General features: G+C 33.1%; 1 protein-coding gene and 1 long non-coding RNA gene across 3 annotated transcripts; both read left to right on the top strand.

The window, feature by feature from the left end:
* Positions 1-13,329: 13,329 nt before the first annotated feature.
* On the top strand, positions 13,330-14,920 carry LOC121121304 (uncharacterized). Of its 2 annotated transcripts, none has more exons than XR_005865410.2 (3): positions 13,330-13,525; positions 13,586-13,976; positions 14,040-14,920. It is a non-coding gene; the product is annotated as an uncharacterized lncRNA (long non-coding RNA). The 2 variants fall into 2 exon arrangements; XR_011781244.1 differs by having other exon boundaries at positions 13,330-13,677; positions 13,742-13,976.
* Positions 14,921-16,309: 1,389 nt separating this feature from the next.
* Positions 16,310-17,561, top strand: LOC121121287 (uncharacterized). The gene is made up of 2 exons (XM_040716183.2): positions 16,310-16,965; positions 17,045-17,561. The coding sequence occupies exons 1-2, from the start codon at positions 16,882-16,884 to the stop codon at positions 17,390-17,392; spliced, it is 432 nt and encodes a 143-aa protein (XP_040572117.1). The 5' UTR covers positions 16,310-16,881; the 3' UTR covers positions 17,393-17,561.
* Positions 17,562-19,550: the final 1,989 nt, after the last annotated feature.

Here is a 19,550-nt window from a genome sequence, read left to right as displayed (position 1 = left end):
CTGCACTTTTACACGCATTGGTTCATTTACAGAACAATAAAAATAATTTAACCTGTGGAAATATTTTATGGAAAAGTCTGGAGAAGAGACAATATATTTTTGGTAAAATTAAAAAAGAGATCCCGGAACATTTTTTCTCAAAATGTAAGGGTACTGAACGGATAAGGAGTCGAGTGTCAGAGATATTGTATAATAAATACAGAGTTACATTAGAGGCAAATCATTTTCGTTTTATCTATATTGGCACCCATCAAGAGATTATTTATTCTACAACTATAAACAAAACAAGCATGCTATATAAATTTAGAAGTATGAAGACTCCTAAATTTATTGATATTTTAGACTTTGTATATAAAATTTCTGCTATGCTTTGAATTAAGTTTACAATTCCATAACTTTGAAAAATTAATAATATAATGTATGAAAAAATATATTTATAAATATATTGTAATATAATTCATGAAAGATAAAGAAGAAGTATCTAGGTACAAAAAATATAATCATGGTTGGGGGACACAGTAATAGGCTTCCTCAATTGTAAATTATTTCTTTTATATATAAAAGAAATAATAAATTTTAAACTTATCCCAATGCTACAAACCAAAGTTTGAAAAAAGACCATTTGATATATATTTGTCCATACATATTGGCAAAAAGACTAATTTTTTAATATTTAAATGTTAGACTACTATACTGGCTGCATGGGCCAACTTGTTAGATGATTTTTTTATCAACTCCTACTTGCCCTTCATGTGACGTGTAAAGGCTGTGATTGATAATGAACGTGGCCATATAGAGTGAAGAAAGTTTGGCATAAACCTTGTCTACTACATGTTTTGAAAGCATTATTTTTTGAATTATTCATTGAAAATATAAAGTAATTGACGTATTTCACAACCCATCTCTCGATACAACGTTTTCCTGCACAACCTTGAATATTATATATATATGCAATTCATATTAAATTTTTTGAAGAAATAATACGAAAGTGATTGACTGGAAGCGCAAAGGAGATAAATAGGATTTGGTATGATTGACTTATTTTGCTAATTTTTGGCCTATTTTCTATTTTATAGTAAAGGCTGTGTGATACAATAAAGGTAAGGATGGTCAGTAGGTCCCTCTAGAATGCATTTCCAAAACCGGGGATTTAGCATAATACAGGGTTTGGAATTATTCTGACTCCCCGTATAGTCTTCCTGTATATTCCCCCCATATCGCCTTTTTTAAATTATGATTATAATTATTTTTTTAAATCATTAAATTGAGGTAAACAAGAATTTTAAGGTAGTTGTTGATGAGTTCGTTCATTACATGCCTATATATTCATATTTGTACAACTTTGCATACGGGGAATGTACTCTAAGTATTTTATTGGATACATAGACTTAAAATTTTTTATTATTACTTAACATACAAACTCGCAATTAAAAAGGTTCCTGAATAAATATTGGGGAAGTTCCGATCATGTATGTAATTTTTATAGCATTAAAATGAACGGATTCAAAATCAAGTAAATACCCGATTAAGATTTAATTTTGCTATATATATTTTAAAAGTATCCTGTCTTGTATAACCCTTATTTTAAATAATTTATGATGAATAAACTATTTTTATTGTTCTAACCATACAAAAAAAAAAAAAAAAAAAAAGTAAAAAGTGGACTTTTTAAAATAACTTCTCCCATTCCACGGATTTTAGTAGTAAACGTCCCCGTGTAGGGTGGATTTGATATAATGCAGATTTTTCTCATTCCGAAAATCCCAATAAGTAAGAACCCCCTGTAGGTCATCAATATAGGTGGGATGTGTGTAAAGAAAAAACCAATTTTAGGGGTTAGAAAAGGAAAAATGGTTGAGCATTTGCTATTTTTTCTTCATTATTTAATCAGTCATGGGTGCTCTAACATCACCCTTTAAAAGAATATATGTTTTTAAATAGAATTAAGGTATTTTCCGTAATGTTATTTTAAATGTAGAAAATTCTATTTTCTGTAGTAGTAATTCATTTTTTTCATCCAAAATCATATAAGAAGCAGCTATTCCCAAATCCAATCCTAAATTATATTTCATGTGTACTTACAGTCTTATATGTTGAGATTTGAATAAAATATAAACACTGGTATGTAAAAATGAATTAACTCTTGTAATTGTTTTATATGTAGCTTACAGGGAGCACCCTTTTTGCAAGGTTAAAAAATATACAAGGTTATACCATAAGGTGATACGACTGATGTTGGACTTCCACCACGCTTTTAATATTGTCGTCATAGTAGATGAGTGGTTGTGTGTTAACTCAAAATATGTTTTTCTTTCCCAGCACTCGGTACAATACATTAAATTGAAAATTCTAGCAATAGTGATGTCATAGACTATAAGCGGTTGTGTGTTTTGTCAAAATCCGACTGTCTGGACCCGCAGTCTGTACAACACATCAGGTTAAATATTCTAGCAAGCCGAATTACATGAAGGTCTTACCAAGTATTTCTATTAACCTTGATTTTTTGTTAGTTAGCACTATAGAGACTAAAGTACTGATCAGCCATACCATCATAATTTGTTTTTACCAAACTCCTATAACTTCTGTTTCCTTCTTCAAGAGAGAACAAGTATAAGTATTGAGTAGTTTCGTTTGAGTTTGTTTACGAAAACAGAGAATAACACCAATGATTTCGTAGGGAGTTATATCCAATATTATTAAAGCAAAACTTGTCTGACTACGGTCAATGTCAGGTACTACCGTTGCTATACAATAAGATACAGATTTTTCATCAAGCTGTTTAAATTAATTTTCCACAGTTGAATATTGTATGATTTAAAGCAAATTTTGTATACATTTAATATACATTTGTTTCTGTATGTCTCTAAATATATATGTTGTCAAATAATAATTAATAGCAGGTAATAATAAAAATCCAGAAGTTTCATATGTTTTTACAAATTTTTTCATAGCGTTTTGTCAGTTAAGGTACTGAGAGGACAAGAAGGTTCGACGAGTTAGACAACTACTTTGTACAAATACTGTTTACGGTGTCTTGATTTCGCCACTTGGTAAAGGGGTTGGGGGATTAGTAATTAATAAGAGAATTAATATCTTGCAGGTTATCAACATATATATTTTTTTCTAATGTTCTCTCTCGAGGATTTCAACGACTTTTCACATCTCTAATCATAGTACACTCTTAAAGAATATTAAATTTAGCGAAAGAAAAGCGTTCAAGAGTCAAACTCGTGTGCGTGCATAAGAAGTCTTGCAGCAGGGGGTACAAAAAGGGGGATCATCTACAGAGTGGGACCCAAAACTTGCAGTAGCATTAACACATTACGAAAATGCGATTTAGATGGAATCAAGAAAATATTATTACTCAAAAACATTTTTTTTTAAATATGTATTTACATACTTGTGCTAAAAGGCATTATGTCACAATCATTAGATAAAAATGATTTGCCAGTCAGCATTTTTGGAATTTACTAAACCTCTATGGGTTTATATCTATAGAAAACTATCAAAACTATAGAAGGCAGGCACCTAATGTTAACGATTAATGAGTTAGTTTTTGTTAAGCTCTGAGCAACTCTCAACATGTATTCAATAATAATTCTATAGATGGAAACAATGGCCAAATTACCAACAGATTTGAGTATTTGAATAATTTTTGGGAGGAAAACACTTTAGCTGTCATAAAGTTTTATTATATCAGCTGTAAGCAGCTATGAGCGGAAGAAAATAATCACAAATCTAACTCCGTAACTAGCAAGGACATATGTAGTCAGGAATCGCTCTGATGCAATCCTTAATTCTACTCTGAGTATTACTCTTCGTCTTTAACCAAGAGCGAGATTATATTTGGGGGGGTTAAGGAAATATCAAAAAAAAAAAATTATTTAAATATAATTAGATAATTAAATTTTTTCAACTAATATTGCTTTTTGATATTTTATTTCAAGCCTAGCTATAAATTTGTATTCTATATGATAGACAAAACGTCTTGATGGAAATAATAAACTGGCCGATATATAAACCTTGTTTGGAGCCAAAACGTGGACTGAATTACTGATTTTAGAAAGATGTGAATAATTTTATTTTTTGATAAATAATTTTGAGCTTTTTTTAACCAAAACTTTGAGACACGACCTTTTTGAACATGTACACTCAATATGGCCGCCCTCAACAGCAATCACAGCCTCCATACGGCCGTGAAAAGCCTTGCAGGATTTGATGATGAACTTCTCCGACAAGTTGTTCCCCTCCTTCATAATGGCGGCCTTCAGGGAGTCGACGTTCGGGGAGATGTGGGGTTAGTCTCCCTCTCCAAAGTGCAGAACTGCTGACATTTGGCCGATTTGTGTGAGGGTGCACCATCTTGGTTACACACATAGTTGTCCTCTGGGTAGGTGGCCGTCAGCCATGGCAATATGGAACACCCCCCTAATCTCCCCTGTTGATCCCCCAAGCCAACGGTGGTTCCGACGGCTGTAGACCTGGTCCACTGTGAAAATCTACTCGTCAGATAAATTTTTTACTGTGGATCCATTTGCCTTGATACACGCACGAACTTTTTTTGCGCCTCTGCAGTCTCCTTATTTTCAGAGTGTACGTCAAAAGGTGGTGTGGGGTCCTTGTGTAAGAGGACAACCCCAAGTCCTACTTCACAGCCATCGTGATTGTTCCCTCGTCCACGTCAAATTTGTTAGAGAGGCGATTCATGGATTTTGTGGGTCCACCTTAATGTTCTTCTTCAGGTCCCCCTAAAACTCAGAATAATTTTTCAAGTTGTGTCCCCCACTTCCTTCTTTCCTTGAGAGGTATTTTCCATCCTTTTTCATATATGGAGCACTTCACAATGTCCATAATCTCTGCCACCTCAATTTTGGTATCCAGAAGGTCTAAGATTCTCTGTCTTTTTGCTTCTTGCTCAATCATGATGAAAGATTTGAGAAATGTTCAGTTTTGTTTACTTATTTAAAAAGGATTTAATTAGCATTTATTAACAGTCTACGTTTTGCTTCCGAACCCTTTATATATTTATGTCCTTTTGGAAACGAATCATTAGTAGAGTAAATTTTGTACTTGGTTTATTTATCAAAATTATAAATTATAAAATATCAATGACCTATCAAGTGAGACGAGGGAATCGATAGGTGAAATAAATAAACCTGGTATTTATTGTTAGTGATGTAACGCCGTGTTAAATAATGATCAAAAAGGAAGAAAGAGCACAACCGTTTTTCCATTTTTAATCGCTATGCCTAGTTTTTTCTTTACCCGTAAGTCACGCGCTAGATTTTTCTTTGCACTTACCAAAAATCCCATTGTTACTTATGACCAAGGACGCCCGTGACCTAAGACCCCATCCATAAAACTGGCACTGCCTATAGATAAATTTCCCGTAAAATCCTATTCATTTTTTTTCTATTTTTTTTAGTGTACAGTAAATCAATTTACATGTAACATACCCAAATGTACCCCCCTCAGTAGTGTCTGCGATGACTTGAAAGATTGTGATGATGTTGAAGATGAAAAAGAATTTAATGGCATAGATGTAGACTTGATTTACCGCATCGAAAATAATTTGAATTTTTTTGTACTTTTAATTACCGAAATTATCCATTTGACACACAAACCTGTAAACTCTTTATTGTGATCCCTCTTGACATCAAGATGAAGGTTGAATTGATTGTGAACATTTCCACAAGATTTGAGCCAATTCATTTATTGCAGTATGAATTTTCTGGTCTAAAGTTTGAGTCAACAGATAATGGCGTAGGAGTTGTTCAGATTACACTAAAGATATTGTTTTATAATATCTTTTGGACAACATATGACCAACTCTTTTTTTGGAAGCTCTAATTATCATCACTCTTTACTTCCCACCAGGCAGGTTTGATGTTATCATCATGATTACTCTTACAATCATGATCGTTATGAACGCACTCTATCAAACTGTGTATTCATATTTACCACTGACAGCATTCAAGAAGATGATCGACTATTGGTTTTTCTTTTCAATCACAATGCCGTTTGTCGTTTTCATAATTGAAGTGATCATTGAGCTAAGTTTCTCCATGTATAAAACACGAATGAAAAAATATCTATTAATTTACATTGCAAACGTATATTGTAAAAATGTTTTCATAATCTGCATAATTGTTTTTGACCTCTTCTACTGGATATTCAACCTTCATTTTTACTATAACTAATTAATTAAAAATTTCACTTTAAAAGTACTCAAATTTTTCACCTTATTATTCAATTCAATTTTGTCCAGTTTATTGTATTATATGATTCTCTGTAATTAAATATAAACACATTGTAGATATATCTCAATTCAACGTGTGCTGGATTAAGCAACCTTTTTAATTGCAAGTAAAAAAAAAAGTTTCAAGTCGAACACTTTTGGGAAACTCCCCTAAACAAAATTATATACTTTTATTGTAGGAATATAAATGTGTTGTCTGAGTGAATCCATCAACAACTACAAAAATTCTTCTTCAACTCAATATCTTAATTTTTTATAATTCATTATCATAATAAAAAAAATAAAAAAAAACAAGATACGAACGGAATACACAGAACTATACAAGGAGTCAGATTAATTCCTTCAACAGTGTTATATAAAATCTGCAGTGTTTGATACTACTTTATGCGGAAATTCCTAGCATATATTGGCTTTTTACAAATGTATTTTTCATAAATCTATCATTATTGACGGGTATTGTTGAACCTTTCCTTTGTCGTATGAGAAATTATCACCGATAACTTAGGAAGAGGGTTTTAGTATGACGCAAAGAGATGTAAAAGGTCCAATATAACTCAATCGCAAAAGAGTTAGGATTTAAGGCAATTAATACACGTCATCACATTATTGAGCTTGGAGGTCCTATGTTTTCTCTCCTATTCTTTACCTGACTGAAAAATGGAAGCCAATTGCCTAAAAAGGTCAAAGATATTGTTATTAACATACAAAAATCGTCGACTTTCAAGATCTTTTCGGATTAGAATTTTTTCATAGTTGACATTTTCCTCCTTGATTTCTTCAAAAAGAATTAATTTATTCTCGATTTAACTTTCTACTCTGTTATAGTTATGCTATAAAGGTTTTTCATAGTGAATGAGTGAGGAGCAAGAGCCAAATTCAAGTCCAAAGTGTATGCATGTATTCGCTTAAACAACCGATACGAGTCCTATTTTAACCGAGTATAAAATAAAAATTCCTTTTTTATTAGTAATTGAGAAGACCGTTTATCGCTGAATGAAATGATTCAGGTTAATCATAATGAGGAGCAAAGGTAGTCCTAGGGACAGGGAGCACATGAGGGCCATTACTCTCCCAAAAAATTACAATTCTAACATAAAATTGGACTTATTTAAGTGTTATAACATATAGTAACAGATATTAGGAGTGTTATACCGTTGTATCCCACAATAAAATGGTAAACGCGGGTCTGAGCAATGAACAAAGAGTAAAATTTAATCTCTTTAATCCTTCTTTGGAATTGTAACTCTCAAGTAGGTTCCTATCCGCCATTTTGTGAAAGAAAGAAATAGGTTGACTCAGGATGAAAGTCTTCCTGATCTTTTTACATACAATCCTGGCATTGATTCATAGACATTGGTGAAATATAATGGATTTAAATTCTTCCTTTATCTTTGATCTCCCAATTTACAAATTGTACAAGTAAGCTCGGATAAAGTAGATTTATTTTTCGTTTGTACCCAAACTTTTTGAGTCCGAATAAAAGAATAAATTGCTCTTGTGTATGGGGCATCTGTTGATGATCGAAGGTGGATTATTACTTCTGCAAGGCAGCTAAAAACAGGCTATGTTTTTGACATTATTTGTTTGTTAGTCACCAATATTACAAGACACGGATCGATTTTAATTAAACTTGGTACGAAGATTATATAAAGTCACAGTAAATTTTGAGAGGTAAGACATAACGTACAAAATGCATAATCGACTATAACTTTAAAACGGATTAAGATTCATGATTCAATTTTTTTAGGCAGGGGTTTACCAATCTACCGAGTGCCTATTCTAGTTTTACATGCAATTAAATAGATACACTTTTCTTGATACTTGATAACAGACCACTATTGCAATTAACATGTATGTATTATTGCATTCATCCTACACAATAACTTCATTCAGGTGTCCGTATGATCCGTATGCAAGATTCCTAATCCATTGTTTTTTACATGACAACAAATTGAAGATATATACATTTACAATATGAACGTCATTGATCTCCCTGAAGGGAGGTCATAAGGATATTGATATAACAAGTCAGTATTGATATCTTGTAATTAGCAATGTATATACAAAATTGTATAGACCTTTCCTTCTCATCCTCAAACTGGAATGACATCAGTGCAAAATTACGGAGGATCACAACAAGCAATTTTATCACCGAAGTGAGCAAACGGAAATGGTTGGAAAGAACAAAGTAATTCTATATTTTCTCAAGGTCAACAAAAATTATGGCAAATTTTTGCTCTTTTCTGATGAAAATTTTTTCAAGCGTTGATGCCCCTGTGAATAAGCAGAACAACCGCTACGTAACAACCAGAAAACCTGACTATGTCTCAGCTTCAGTAAGACATGTCTTCAGTACAAAAAAATCCAGCTGATAACAAGGTCTTGGGTGTTATGGAGTATGTCCTCCCATTTTTGTTGAGAGGAAGGAGAGGCTAAATACAAATGTTTAAATTGAAATTTGTGATAAGAAAGTGTTACCTAAAGCCAGAGAGAAATTCGGAAGTACTTTGTTTTCATTCAAGACGGACGTCTAGATATATCATTGCGCATAGTGTAATTAGATTGTTGTTGTTTTTTTTAGTACTGATCTTTTGAATTCCTTGTATCACAAAAATCAGTAAAAATTGATAGTCTGAAGAATTAATTTTATTTTCCTTCGAAGTTTTTCATTATTATTTAATTTCTGAGAAGTGAACATCCTTTCCTAAATATATTCAATAATGTTCAAACCCTGATTGGCATTCGTTTGTGTTCATAAAACCCTGAGGATTTGTTGCATAGTTATAATTGTAAGTCTTTATTGAACTCAGAGTAGAATTGGGATCGACATCTGAGTAATTCTAGATAATGCCGTTGTTTATATCCTTTTCCCCTTCCCCTCATGTCACAAGTGATTGAAGCTGATCTAATGAAACGTCATAAGCATTATTCTTTCTCTTCTCCAAAACATTCTTCAAATTGTTGACGTAGCAATGTTGATTTTTTTACCTCATTATTTTGACATTATATATGCAGGGAGCGGGGATCAGATTGTCGCCTACTTTAACCCTTGATAACTTGAAGACGACATTATCAAATAAAAAACCGGTTACCAAATAGGAAAGCTATTTTCGTCAGCTGACGATACGTAGTTCAGTTAGCATCATGCCGTCTTCATATGAGGAGATAAAGAGCTATAAGTGGAACGAGGAGCTTTCGAGGTCCGCCATAGTCATGGCATTGGTTAATAATGGAGGTGAAATCTCCAATTCAACGATTGCTCCAACCTTAGGAGTGAATTTACAGACTGTTCAGCGTATCCGTAAGAAGCTAGAGGACACCTGGGATGTTGATGCCACCATCAAGAGGGCGCCGACAGGAAGGTCAGGGACACCGACTTTGTCGACAAGGTGAAGAAGATGGTTGAAGATGACCCTACCAGGTCCATGAAGGCCGGAGACAGGCCCTGGGTGTAACTCTCCCGACCTTAATCCTTTCGACTATTTTGTCTGGGACTATGTCGAGAGACATACCAACAGATATCCCCATAGCACCAAGGCCAGCCTGATGGACTCTATCAAGGAGGTATTCGTCAACACGGACAGTGAGATGGTCAGAAGAGCCTGCGGCCGGTTCAGAGGCCGTATTGAGGCCGTTATTGATGCCAACGGTGATTATATTGAATTAATGGATACTCTATACCTATATGCTCGTCATAGTTTTAATTTTCAATAAAAAAGTTAAAAAATGTATATTTTGTGTTGTTTTTTGTGGAAAAATATTTTGGCGACAATTTGATCCCCCCCTCCATGTATAGCATATGAATAATACCAATTCATCATACTATTAGGTAATACAATCACTTATGTCAAATGTCCCAAATGGACTTTCGTCGAAATGACAAATTCGACAAATTGTCCATAAACCAAAAAAAAAATTCGCCCACTTTCCTAGAACCAGATATATGATTTTTGTTATGTACCCCATTTTCTTCAAGATTTGCATTAGTCATCACTTTAAACGGATTGATTCTTTTATGTTTAGGATTTAACGTTTTAATTGAATGAATGATATATAATCAACAAAAGCTTATATTATTAAATAATTAAATGAAGAATTTCCTAAGAGAATAATCGCAAAAACCCAGAACAATTAATTCTAAACTGGATCTGGGAGATAACCCCTAAGGAGGGTTACCCATTATATTAAACTACGGGTGTAATTTTGGAAAGGACCAATAGATAATTTATTTTCTATTATAATCTTCAAATTTCAACAGTTAGCCCATAGAAAAAAGGATTATGTGATTTAAAAAGTTTTTTTTATTTCTTTTTCAAAAAGAATAGGTAGAATGATAAATTAAATTTTGGAAGCACGAAAATTACTTAAGTAACAGTTGAAAAACAGAGCCTCTTTATTTTCAAAAAGATAATTTTTGAGGTTTGAAGATTGAAATAATATGCAAAGTTCTTGGAAATTAAAGACGTACAGTACACTGTACAGGCATGATAGATATGGGGGGGAAGAAACCAAAGATCATCTGGTAAGCCTGACAATGCGAAGAGTGTTTGAGAGGAGAGCAACTTAGCTGTCATGGCGTTTTATTAGCTACGGGAATCTATAAAATGAGGATAATATACACAAACTCCACTTCATATCTAGCAAGGACATATCTATGCAGGAATATCTCCGTTTTTGATCCTTAACTCTAATCTACTCAAAGTCATTTTATTTTTTTACCATTTTTAAAATTAATTACATATTATAAAACCTACATTGTATTTTATTTTATCTGTGACTAAAATATTGCTTTGTAATATTTCATTAAAATCGTTGTTATACATTTGTATTTGTGTACGATAGTCAAAATTTATTCATATGGCCGATATATATATTCTGTGAAGTCTAAGAATTCATTGATATTACATAAACGACGAGGAATCAACAAGAAATTGTATTCATGTTCTTATCAAAACGGAGAATAAGTATAGAATAACTTATTACCTCGTTTATTAATCTAAACGAATGAATTATGACGTATCAAGCCAGACGAGGGAATAAACAGCAGACAACAAAATACATAATAATCCAAGGTTGATATCTATATTTATTTACAAAAAAAACATTCTTTTTTGTTCGCTAGATGGCGTAGTCAAACAAATTTGGACTTCAGTCACTTAATTTACCCATTCTATAATATTTATACTATGTAGTACTAAAGATACTCTTAGGGAAAGATAAATCATGTATATCAATCAAGAATGTTTTTTCTTATCTCTAATTCTGATTCGTCTAAAATTCTGTATATGCGTTTTTTTATCTTTGGTGCAGTTCATTGTTATCACATTCTTGACCAAGATTATAAATATGATATATATATATATATTATAATACAAGTCATCGTTTCGGACAGTGTTATGTATTTTTCCTTAGAATAAATCAGATAATTAAACTATTAGTTTAAACCATAGTTCATTGTATCAGAATTATAATTATTTTTCCAAAAAATTATAAACGTTATTTCAAAGCAAAAATACATCAATTCTATATTTTTTTATCAAAGTTACGTGAATCCTGAATATAATTAATATAAATAGTTTTTCTTTACTTTTTATTTCAGTCATCATGTCTCGTCTGTCAATAATTTTTAAATTCTAATACTATTCAGAGGAGCACAAGCTCCAATCACGCAACCTGGTGTGGTGAAAACGTTTTTTTCGTTAAATATTCCACTTGGTAAACCTATATGATTTTTGTACAATTATTTAGATATCATACATGTCGTAGTTGTAATTTACAATCAATATCACGTGGTATTTTAAGCAACTCTTCCATTTAGAGATAACATTTGAAATCTTCAAACATTGTTTTTGTCTAAAAAATTGACTTGATGTATACACCCAAAATCAAATTAGATATATGTTAAAGGGTTTTCTAAACTAGTCATATTTAATTTCCACAAAGTAATAATTACGGCTGATGAGTGAGTGGGGAGTCAGAAGAGTCACACGTATTTTCTCAAGAAGTCGGTTCAAAACACAGCGAATATGTATATTTTTATATGATTTGGAGTCACAAATTTTTAAAATAGCTGCAGATTTATAATAATAAATCCAACCTCAACAAATTATTAAAATTATATTCTAGAAATTAAATTTAAATTCTGAATCCCTAAATTAATGAATAAACAAACAATTTTGTTAAAACTACACAAATGTAAGAATCAACAAATGTAGGTCTCACAGCCAGTCTTACTTGTTGTTGTTACAAGTCGTTATTGGGAAGAGGCATATAATTCCTGTAGTATTATATTACCATTACACAGAGCAGCTACAACTGCATGCAGTCATGATGTATAAAACTCTGTGTTTCTTTTCGCACTTCTTATACTATATACAAAGATTGTGAATGTATAGCATGATTTACGCTCTGTATATTATATTATACACACTATATATAATTTATATATAGCTTTGTAAAGTGTGTTATAAGCATGGAATCGCTACCAGTCGTTCATCCACCAGAAGGGTAAGTGAATTGGTAGTCGGATTAAATGGAAACAGTGGACTATATGGGGACAACCAATCAAATCACTTTCTCTATAAAGTCCCCTCAGGGACTTTATGGGGACAGTGGACAATATGGAGAAAGTTCTTCACAGTCGTGTACTCTACATTCGTAGTGGTAGGAAAAACGGAAGCACGATCACGGTATTGTGGTTAAGGAAGGAGTATCAAGTTAGGCGTATTTAGGAAATCGTGTTGGATGGACATTGTCAGTATTTGAATTACAACTTTGATACCTTCACAAATTGTACTCATCAAATCATTAATCTAGTATGCAAATCTGTTGGTCAGAATCTGCTTATATAGCTCTTCTATATCATGCTAATATTACTAAGAGTACGAACAAGTTGAAGTACTTTTATAATCTGCTATCTCCATATAGTCCAGTTTTGGATCATATGGAGACAGCAAATATATAGATACAAAACTGTTTCCATATAGTCCACTGGCCCCATAAAATCCGGGAACCAAGTGAATTGTTAGACCTTTTTACAATTAAAATATTTATGTTACCAAACGTTTAGTCCTCATTATGTCTATCGGTACTACAATTGGTCTTTGTGGATTTGATGAATTCATGTCCACATTAGTGTTTGATGGCAAAATACTGACTGGATGCTGACAGTAACTAAGGTTTTGAAGGCTATTGCTCATAATGAAGTTCTACTCTCGAGTGGAGAAGTCAGAAAACAAAAGAGATAACTACCCAAGATACATGCACGTAAGATAATTTAACATAATCAAACAGACGTATTGTAACCTTCTTAACTATTCATGTAAGAGGCATAAGGGAGAAACCAGTAAAAATGTTTCCCAACATCATGACGTACAAACAAGTTTTGGTACAAATCTCGAAACACGAATCCTGAAACAGTAAGTACATAAAGCTTACATTCCCCCCTTGTTTTCTCTTTTTCATTCCAGGACTTTTTATAAGGTCTGTAGCTATTTGTCAATGTCACAAAGGCATCCTGACAATTTTTAACTGTGACAAGTAGTAATTGTTGTGAATAAGACCAAGATTTCTGTATCTAAATATATTCTGGTTCAGATGTTCTTCGAGAAGACCTACCAGGATTAAATGTACTGGGCATTAGTCAAAAGATGGAACGCAGTGATCTCATTGGGATAACCCCACTAATATAGCAGCATAAAACACCATTGCCCCTCAGGTATAAATTCCAGTTGTCATTCCAAATACGACTTCTTTGTAATCTGTTGATATATTGACATAGGCTTACGATGGATTGGTAAAGCTTGATAAGTGGGCCTTCTGAAGGTGCATCGAGATGTATCATCTGCAGAAAAGGCTTGCTTCGAAGATGTTCAAAGACTTGTAGAAACATAAACAAGAGCTCTCGTGGAAGAGGGCGACACTAGAAACTGAATGTAAAAAGTACCCGGATCGTTTACAGTGGTCGCCAATAAGAGTAATGAATAGCGTTCCGATTGAATCCCGAAGAGCATATGGGCTAGGCTTAGGGGCTCCAATCGAAGGAAATGAGCTGATGACCATATATCTACCTGAAAAATATTTTTGGGTTAGTGACAGTAGAAGATGTGTTAAATGCAAGAGGGTTCATCCTGTATCAGTGATGCTGAAGAATCAACTCCAACCATACTCCTTTAATTCAAAAAGGAAAAAAGACGGATACCCCTTTAAATTTAAAGAGGCTGCAAGTGAAACAACAGAAAAAGTTCAAGACTTCATCAAGCGTGTTTGGGATCCTATCCTTACACCAAAACACATGTACTTGAAATACCGTATCTCGTCTCGGTTCTTTTCACAGAAAGGCTCTTCAAGGACGACCGGGCAATCTGCAAGGAAGGTTGTAAACAAAAGATAATAACACATGATTTCAGAGATTGCAGCACACTGAAGTATGTAATACAAGAAATACGCCTGGTTGTGGAGTCCAAATTGGGTGGGAAGGAATCAAATCACGAACTTTTGTATGGTTTTGGGGGAGCCAGCGATCTCCAGTGAGTGGGATTGAAAGTTTTAATCAAATTGCAGTGTGTTTTTTGTGATATGCATATTTAATTTGTAGTCTTTATTTTCAGGATAGAATCAGAGTACAAAAAATGCTCCCTAATAAAGGTGTGTTAGAATTTATACATTGTGTTTTTTTACCAAGAATATAAACTTTGTGCAAGTAAAATTATCAAAAAAAAGTCATAAACTTACTTAAGGAATTTAATAAATTGGAGAGGTGCTTCAGGCCGGATTTGTAAATAGTTTTTTATATACGTATTTGTAAATTAATAAAATATAGTGTCCAGCGGAAAACCAAATTTGGTAAGAAATACAGGAACTACCTGTGCGGATGCAGTTCAAAATAACTGAAAGTAATACAGGTCTGCAATTTTTAATGCCCTGCTACTCAGCAGGAATTCACGGTTTGCAGTAAAAGCAATTCCTGTCAGATGGACTACTATGGTGTCAGTGAAAACCTTCTATATCAACAGGCAAACTTGCATTCGTTTTTAACAGCTAATACCTGCTATCATTTCAGCTAAAACTCTTAGAATTTTTTGTTGTTTTTTATTCATTTCTGCCTACTCGTAAAATTACTTTGTTGTACTTAATACATTTTAACAGGCGGAACAACGACACAGAGGGTAAACCTACTGCTGGTACGGTCTTTCCAGTGTATGTAGTAATACTAATATGTATATTTTAAAGAAATCGTTTCTTGAATAAATGACGTACATACTTACATATTTACCTTTTTTTACTCTCACTTTCATTCCAGCACCATCATCACCTTTGGCACTACTGTTATGATAAGCCAATGGACTTGCGACAACGGATGGTGGTATAAGAATTAGTGTTGTGACTTGGTTAGAGACCGAATTTTCTGGTTCGGTCTAAAGGGATTTTTTCTAGTCCGATGTTGAAAAAAACAAAATATGATATTCCTTTGATATGCGCATTTTTCACATCGACTCAAATACTGAGACGATTTCCATATTTAAAAAAAAAACTATGTTGACTTGATTTTTATCACTAAGCCTTGGGGACCAATGTTTTGAGCTTTGTAGCGCTGCAACTCATTTTTATAATGAATCAATTTTTCCTCTGTAGTTCTTTTAAACTCTGAGGAGGCAAATCAGACATATGTATAATACGACTTTATAACAAAATACACAATAACATAGTTAATTATTATTTTAGATAATTAGTGATCAGTAAGGAACTACAAATTCGCGGCAATAGTTCACGAAAAAATTGGGTAATTAAGGCACACAGTACACACTGAAAGTGATTCACTGACTATAAATTAATAAAAGGGCGAACATTACTTCATTTAGTACCTTTTCTCCATTCCTAATTGATGGAGTCGAGTCAATTCTTAACGAAACAAAACTAATTTGCATTTAGTGAGAGTGATTGAAACTGAATTTTACTACTACATGACTGTTCCAGGCTAAACTAGGAGGAGGGGGGGGTGGATTAATCGTTCGATCCCTCAAAAAATGGATTCCCAAACCTAGTAAATTATATTAAGAATTGACCTTAATGTACTTATATGGAAGATTTTTCAAGGTCTTCAAGTAACTTTTGAGAAAGTAATTTTGTATTCTGTGTATGGTGTAACCTTATTGTATAGAAGACAGTTGCAGCAGGTTATAAAGGCATATTTTGAGGGTTAAAGACATGCTCAAAATTATATGTAGGTAGTATATAGGTACATATATGAGAATAGAAATGCTACTATATAACAACCAGGTACATAATGAAAACAGACATAAGTCTGTTTTCATCATCATATCCTTAATTGTCCTGATATGTATTTTATATATATACATAATAGGCGGGAGAGAAATATCTTGAAGCGAAAGGAGCGTTCGGAGCCCTTATTTTCATTTCTTTTATTAGATTTTTTTAAAGAAGTAATTTTCCATCTTATATTACGTTATTCAGTCACTTACTAACTCAAAATTAGAAGAATCGCAAACAAATATATATTAGAAGAGTGAATATTTCTACTTTTCCAAGTTCCTTTAGAATTCAATTTCACTCAAACATCGACTACACTTTCTATGACAGAGTGGTGCTAAAACAAGCCTGCTATGAATAACAAAGGGATTGCAGGGCGCCTTTTGGCTGGAGCCACGGCCTTATTCCTCCTATTGAACTCTCCAGGGATCTTTGGTGTAAGGTTTTACGAAAAGTAAAGTGTAAAATTAGTTCTTTGATGTCTATTTGTACATCCTTTTTCTCTCGTTTCTTCAGGCAGCAAGGCCCATCTATAGTTCTCCTTCTTCCTCGGCAAATCTGAGCATCGACTCACGTGTCATTCAAATCCTTGTACAACATCCGGAACTGACCCATGTTCTAGTCAACTATCTGCGAGTGACTGGAGACTACGTTCCCTCCAGGAATGATATTGATACAAATGGACGTATCAAACTAGACGATCGACTACTTTTAGCTCTTGTCAAACGACCCGAGGCGGTGGATATTATTCTAAACTACAACAATAATGAGGCTGTGAGAAGGGCAGCATCTCGAAGATCTGGAAGCTATAAACATCCCTCCTACATATTTAAACATCCGGGTCTAGTTCCCATTCCTAGATAAATGGGCGAAATGACTCCTTGTGAAATTTCTTTTTTCACTTTAGCACGTTGTATCCTAATTATAATTTATTTCTTGGAAACTCCGACAAAACTTGAGTAATCAATTACAGTATTACTGAATTAATTTACAGTGTAGTGCATAAAAAAATAAAAAAAGATACAGAATTTTATTTTAAAACGTCAATAATTCTTTTGATTATTTAAGGAATAAAGGTTGAGAGAGGTAATGGAGATCAATAGGTGTATGCAAGATACTTAAGAGACAAAGTAGGTCAGAGACGCGTTTTTAATGAAATTTTTATTCATACACACGCCTAATTCTATGACGTCATATATATATATATATATCTAATTCTAAATCTATACTTATATAATTTCACTTGGCAAATTTCAATCTTAAATTGTAATATTAAATATCCGAACTTAATAAATAGTATAGTAAACAGTGTGATAATGAGTCCCTCAAACTTATCAAAAAGTATCTTAGAGACAGAAGATCCCCTTCATGATTCTAAATCTGATCCATTTACGGAATGACTGAAATACTTGACAAGATCTTGTGCCATCCTTTATTAACCAAATCCAATTGATACTTCCTACCATTTATTCCCATCCAATCATCACCTTCGACAGACTTTGATTGATTTGTAATAATTAAAAAAGTCGTATAAACCAAAGACATCAAGAATTTGGTGCAAGCATTTTACTGATGATAAATTTACTTATTCAAGTTAAAGAGAGGGAATGACTTCACAAAAATCATTGAAAAGGAGGCTAAAACTTGAAGCTGTACCATCAATTAATTCTTTAAAAGGTCTTTTAAAAGTGATCCATTAGAATTTTTTCAAGATTCTGTGGTATATTACAATACCAAATCGCCCACTATGGAAGAATCAATTAACTTCAAAGAGATGGAATCTTATCCAGAAATAGAATTTTCTGGAAGAACCAGAGACAATCATACAGTTAATTGATGAACCAAAGGAGAAAAAAATATTGAATCTACAATTGAGAAATCTATTTTTTTATCAAGGACTACTGAAGTAAAACTTCAAAATCTTCAAACATTTTGATGCAGGAAAAGAGAGGGAAAAAAATAAATACAAAAAAATTAGTAAAAGATTTCCTTTTAGAGAAAGGCCATAGTAGATTTCAGGTTAATTTCATGATGGGGAAGACAAATCGCCCAGGAAATTTTTCTCAAGATGAAATCATAGACAGCCTTCTACTTATTATCTGAGGGCTTATAAGTTTCTGAGGCAGAAAAAACTCAAGTGTATGCCCACTCCCTTTACATTATCGAATTGGATTAAAGATTTCAAATTAGATATCGGATTCCTATGGAACAGCCTTGAAGTAATGAAAAAACTTTTCTGCAAATAAATGTATGAACAATTTCGATTTAACTATATCATCTTTTCACTAACTTAAAATTACTGAAACAATTAAACATAGTCATTCTTTAGAAGTAGCAATCGGCCCATTTAAGCAAATGCAAGTGGTATTCGCTCATGATCTTTCGCATCAATGGAAGCAACCCATTTACTTGGCATTTGATGAGCCTATGAAAGAAGAAATTAATTTCAATGCATATCAGGAATAGAACAGCAGGGTGGAAAAGAAATCAAAACACTTATTGACATGTGCCCTTTAAACCAAAAACTATGGAAAGATTTTGGGCATATCAAAAGACATTCCTTTTTTTTACTCATCCAGATATTTGGAATTTTTTTTTTTAACCTAAATTTTTTTAATGTTACAGATGACTTCGAAAGAAGAATGGCTGATCTACATACCAAACTCATATATTCTCAGATGGATCGAAGAGCGACTCAGGCTTTGGTTCAAAATTTGTAATCACTAAAGGTGATCAAGTTGTGGGATAAACCTCCATAACCCTCACTCCTCAAAATACTAATTTCCATGCCAAGACGCTTGCCATGAAAGATACTCTTTCTTGGATTAAAGACAATCGTGAGAAACGGGGGCCTAGAGGATTTTATATCTGTTCATACTCTCAACCAGCAATTGCAGCATTGCGAGCGATAGAGACAAAAAGTTATCTTGTCGGAGATACGAAAAATCTTTTTAAGGTCGTAAGCTAGTGAGGTCCTTCTCTCCCTCTACTTGGTAAGAGGTCACAGTAATGACAATGGATA

Source organism: Lepeophtheirus salmonis, chromosome 1 (genome assembly GCF_016086655.4).
Source record: "Lepeophtheirus salmonis chromosome 1, UVic_Lsal_1.4, whole genome shotgun sequence".
Lineage (NCBI taxonomy): Eukaryota > Metazoa > Arthropoda > Copepoda > Siphonostomatoida > Caligidae > Lepeophtheirus > Lepeophtheirus salmonis.
This window is presented reverse-complemented; position numbering and strand designations above follow the sequence as displayed.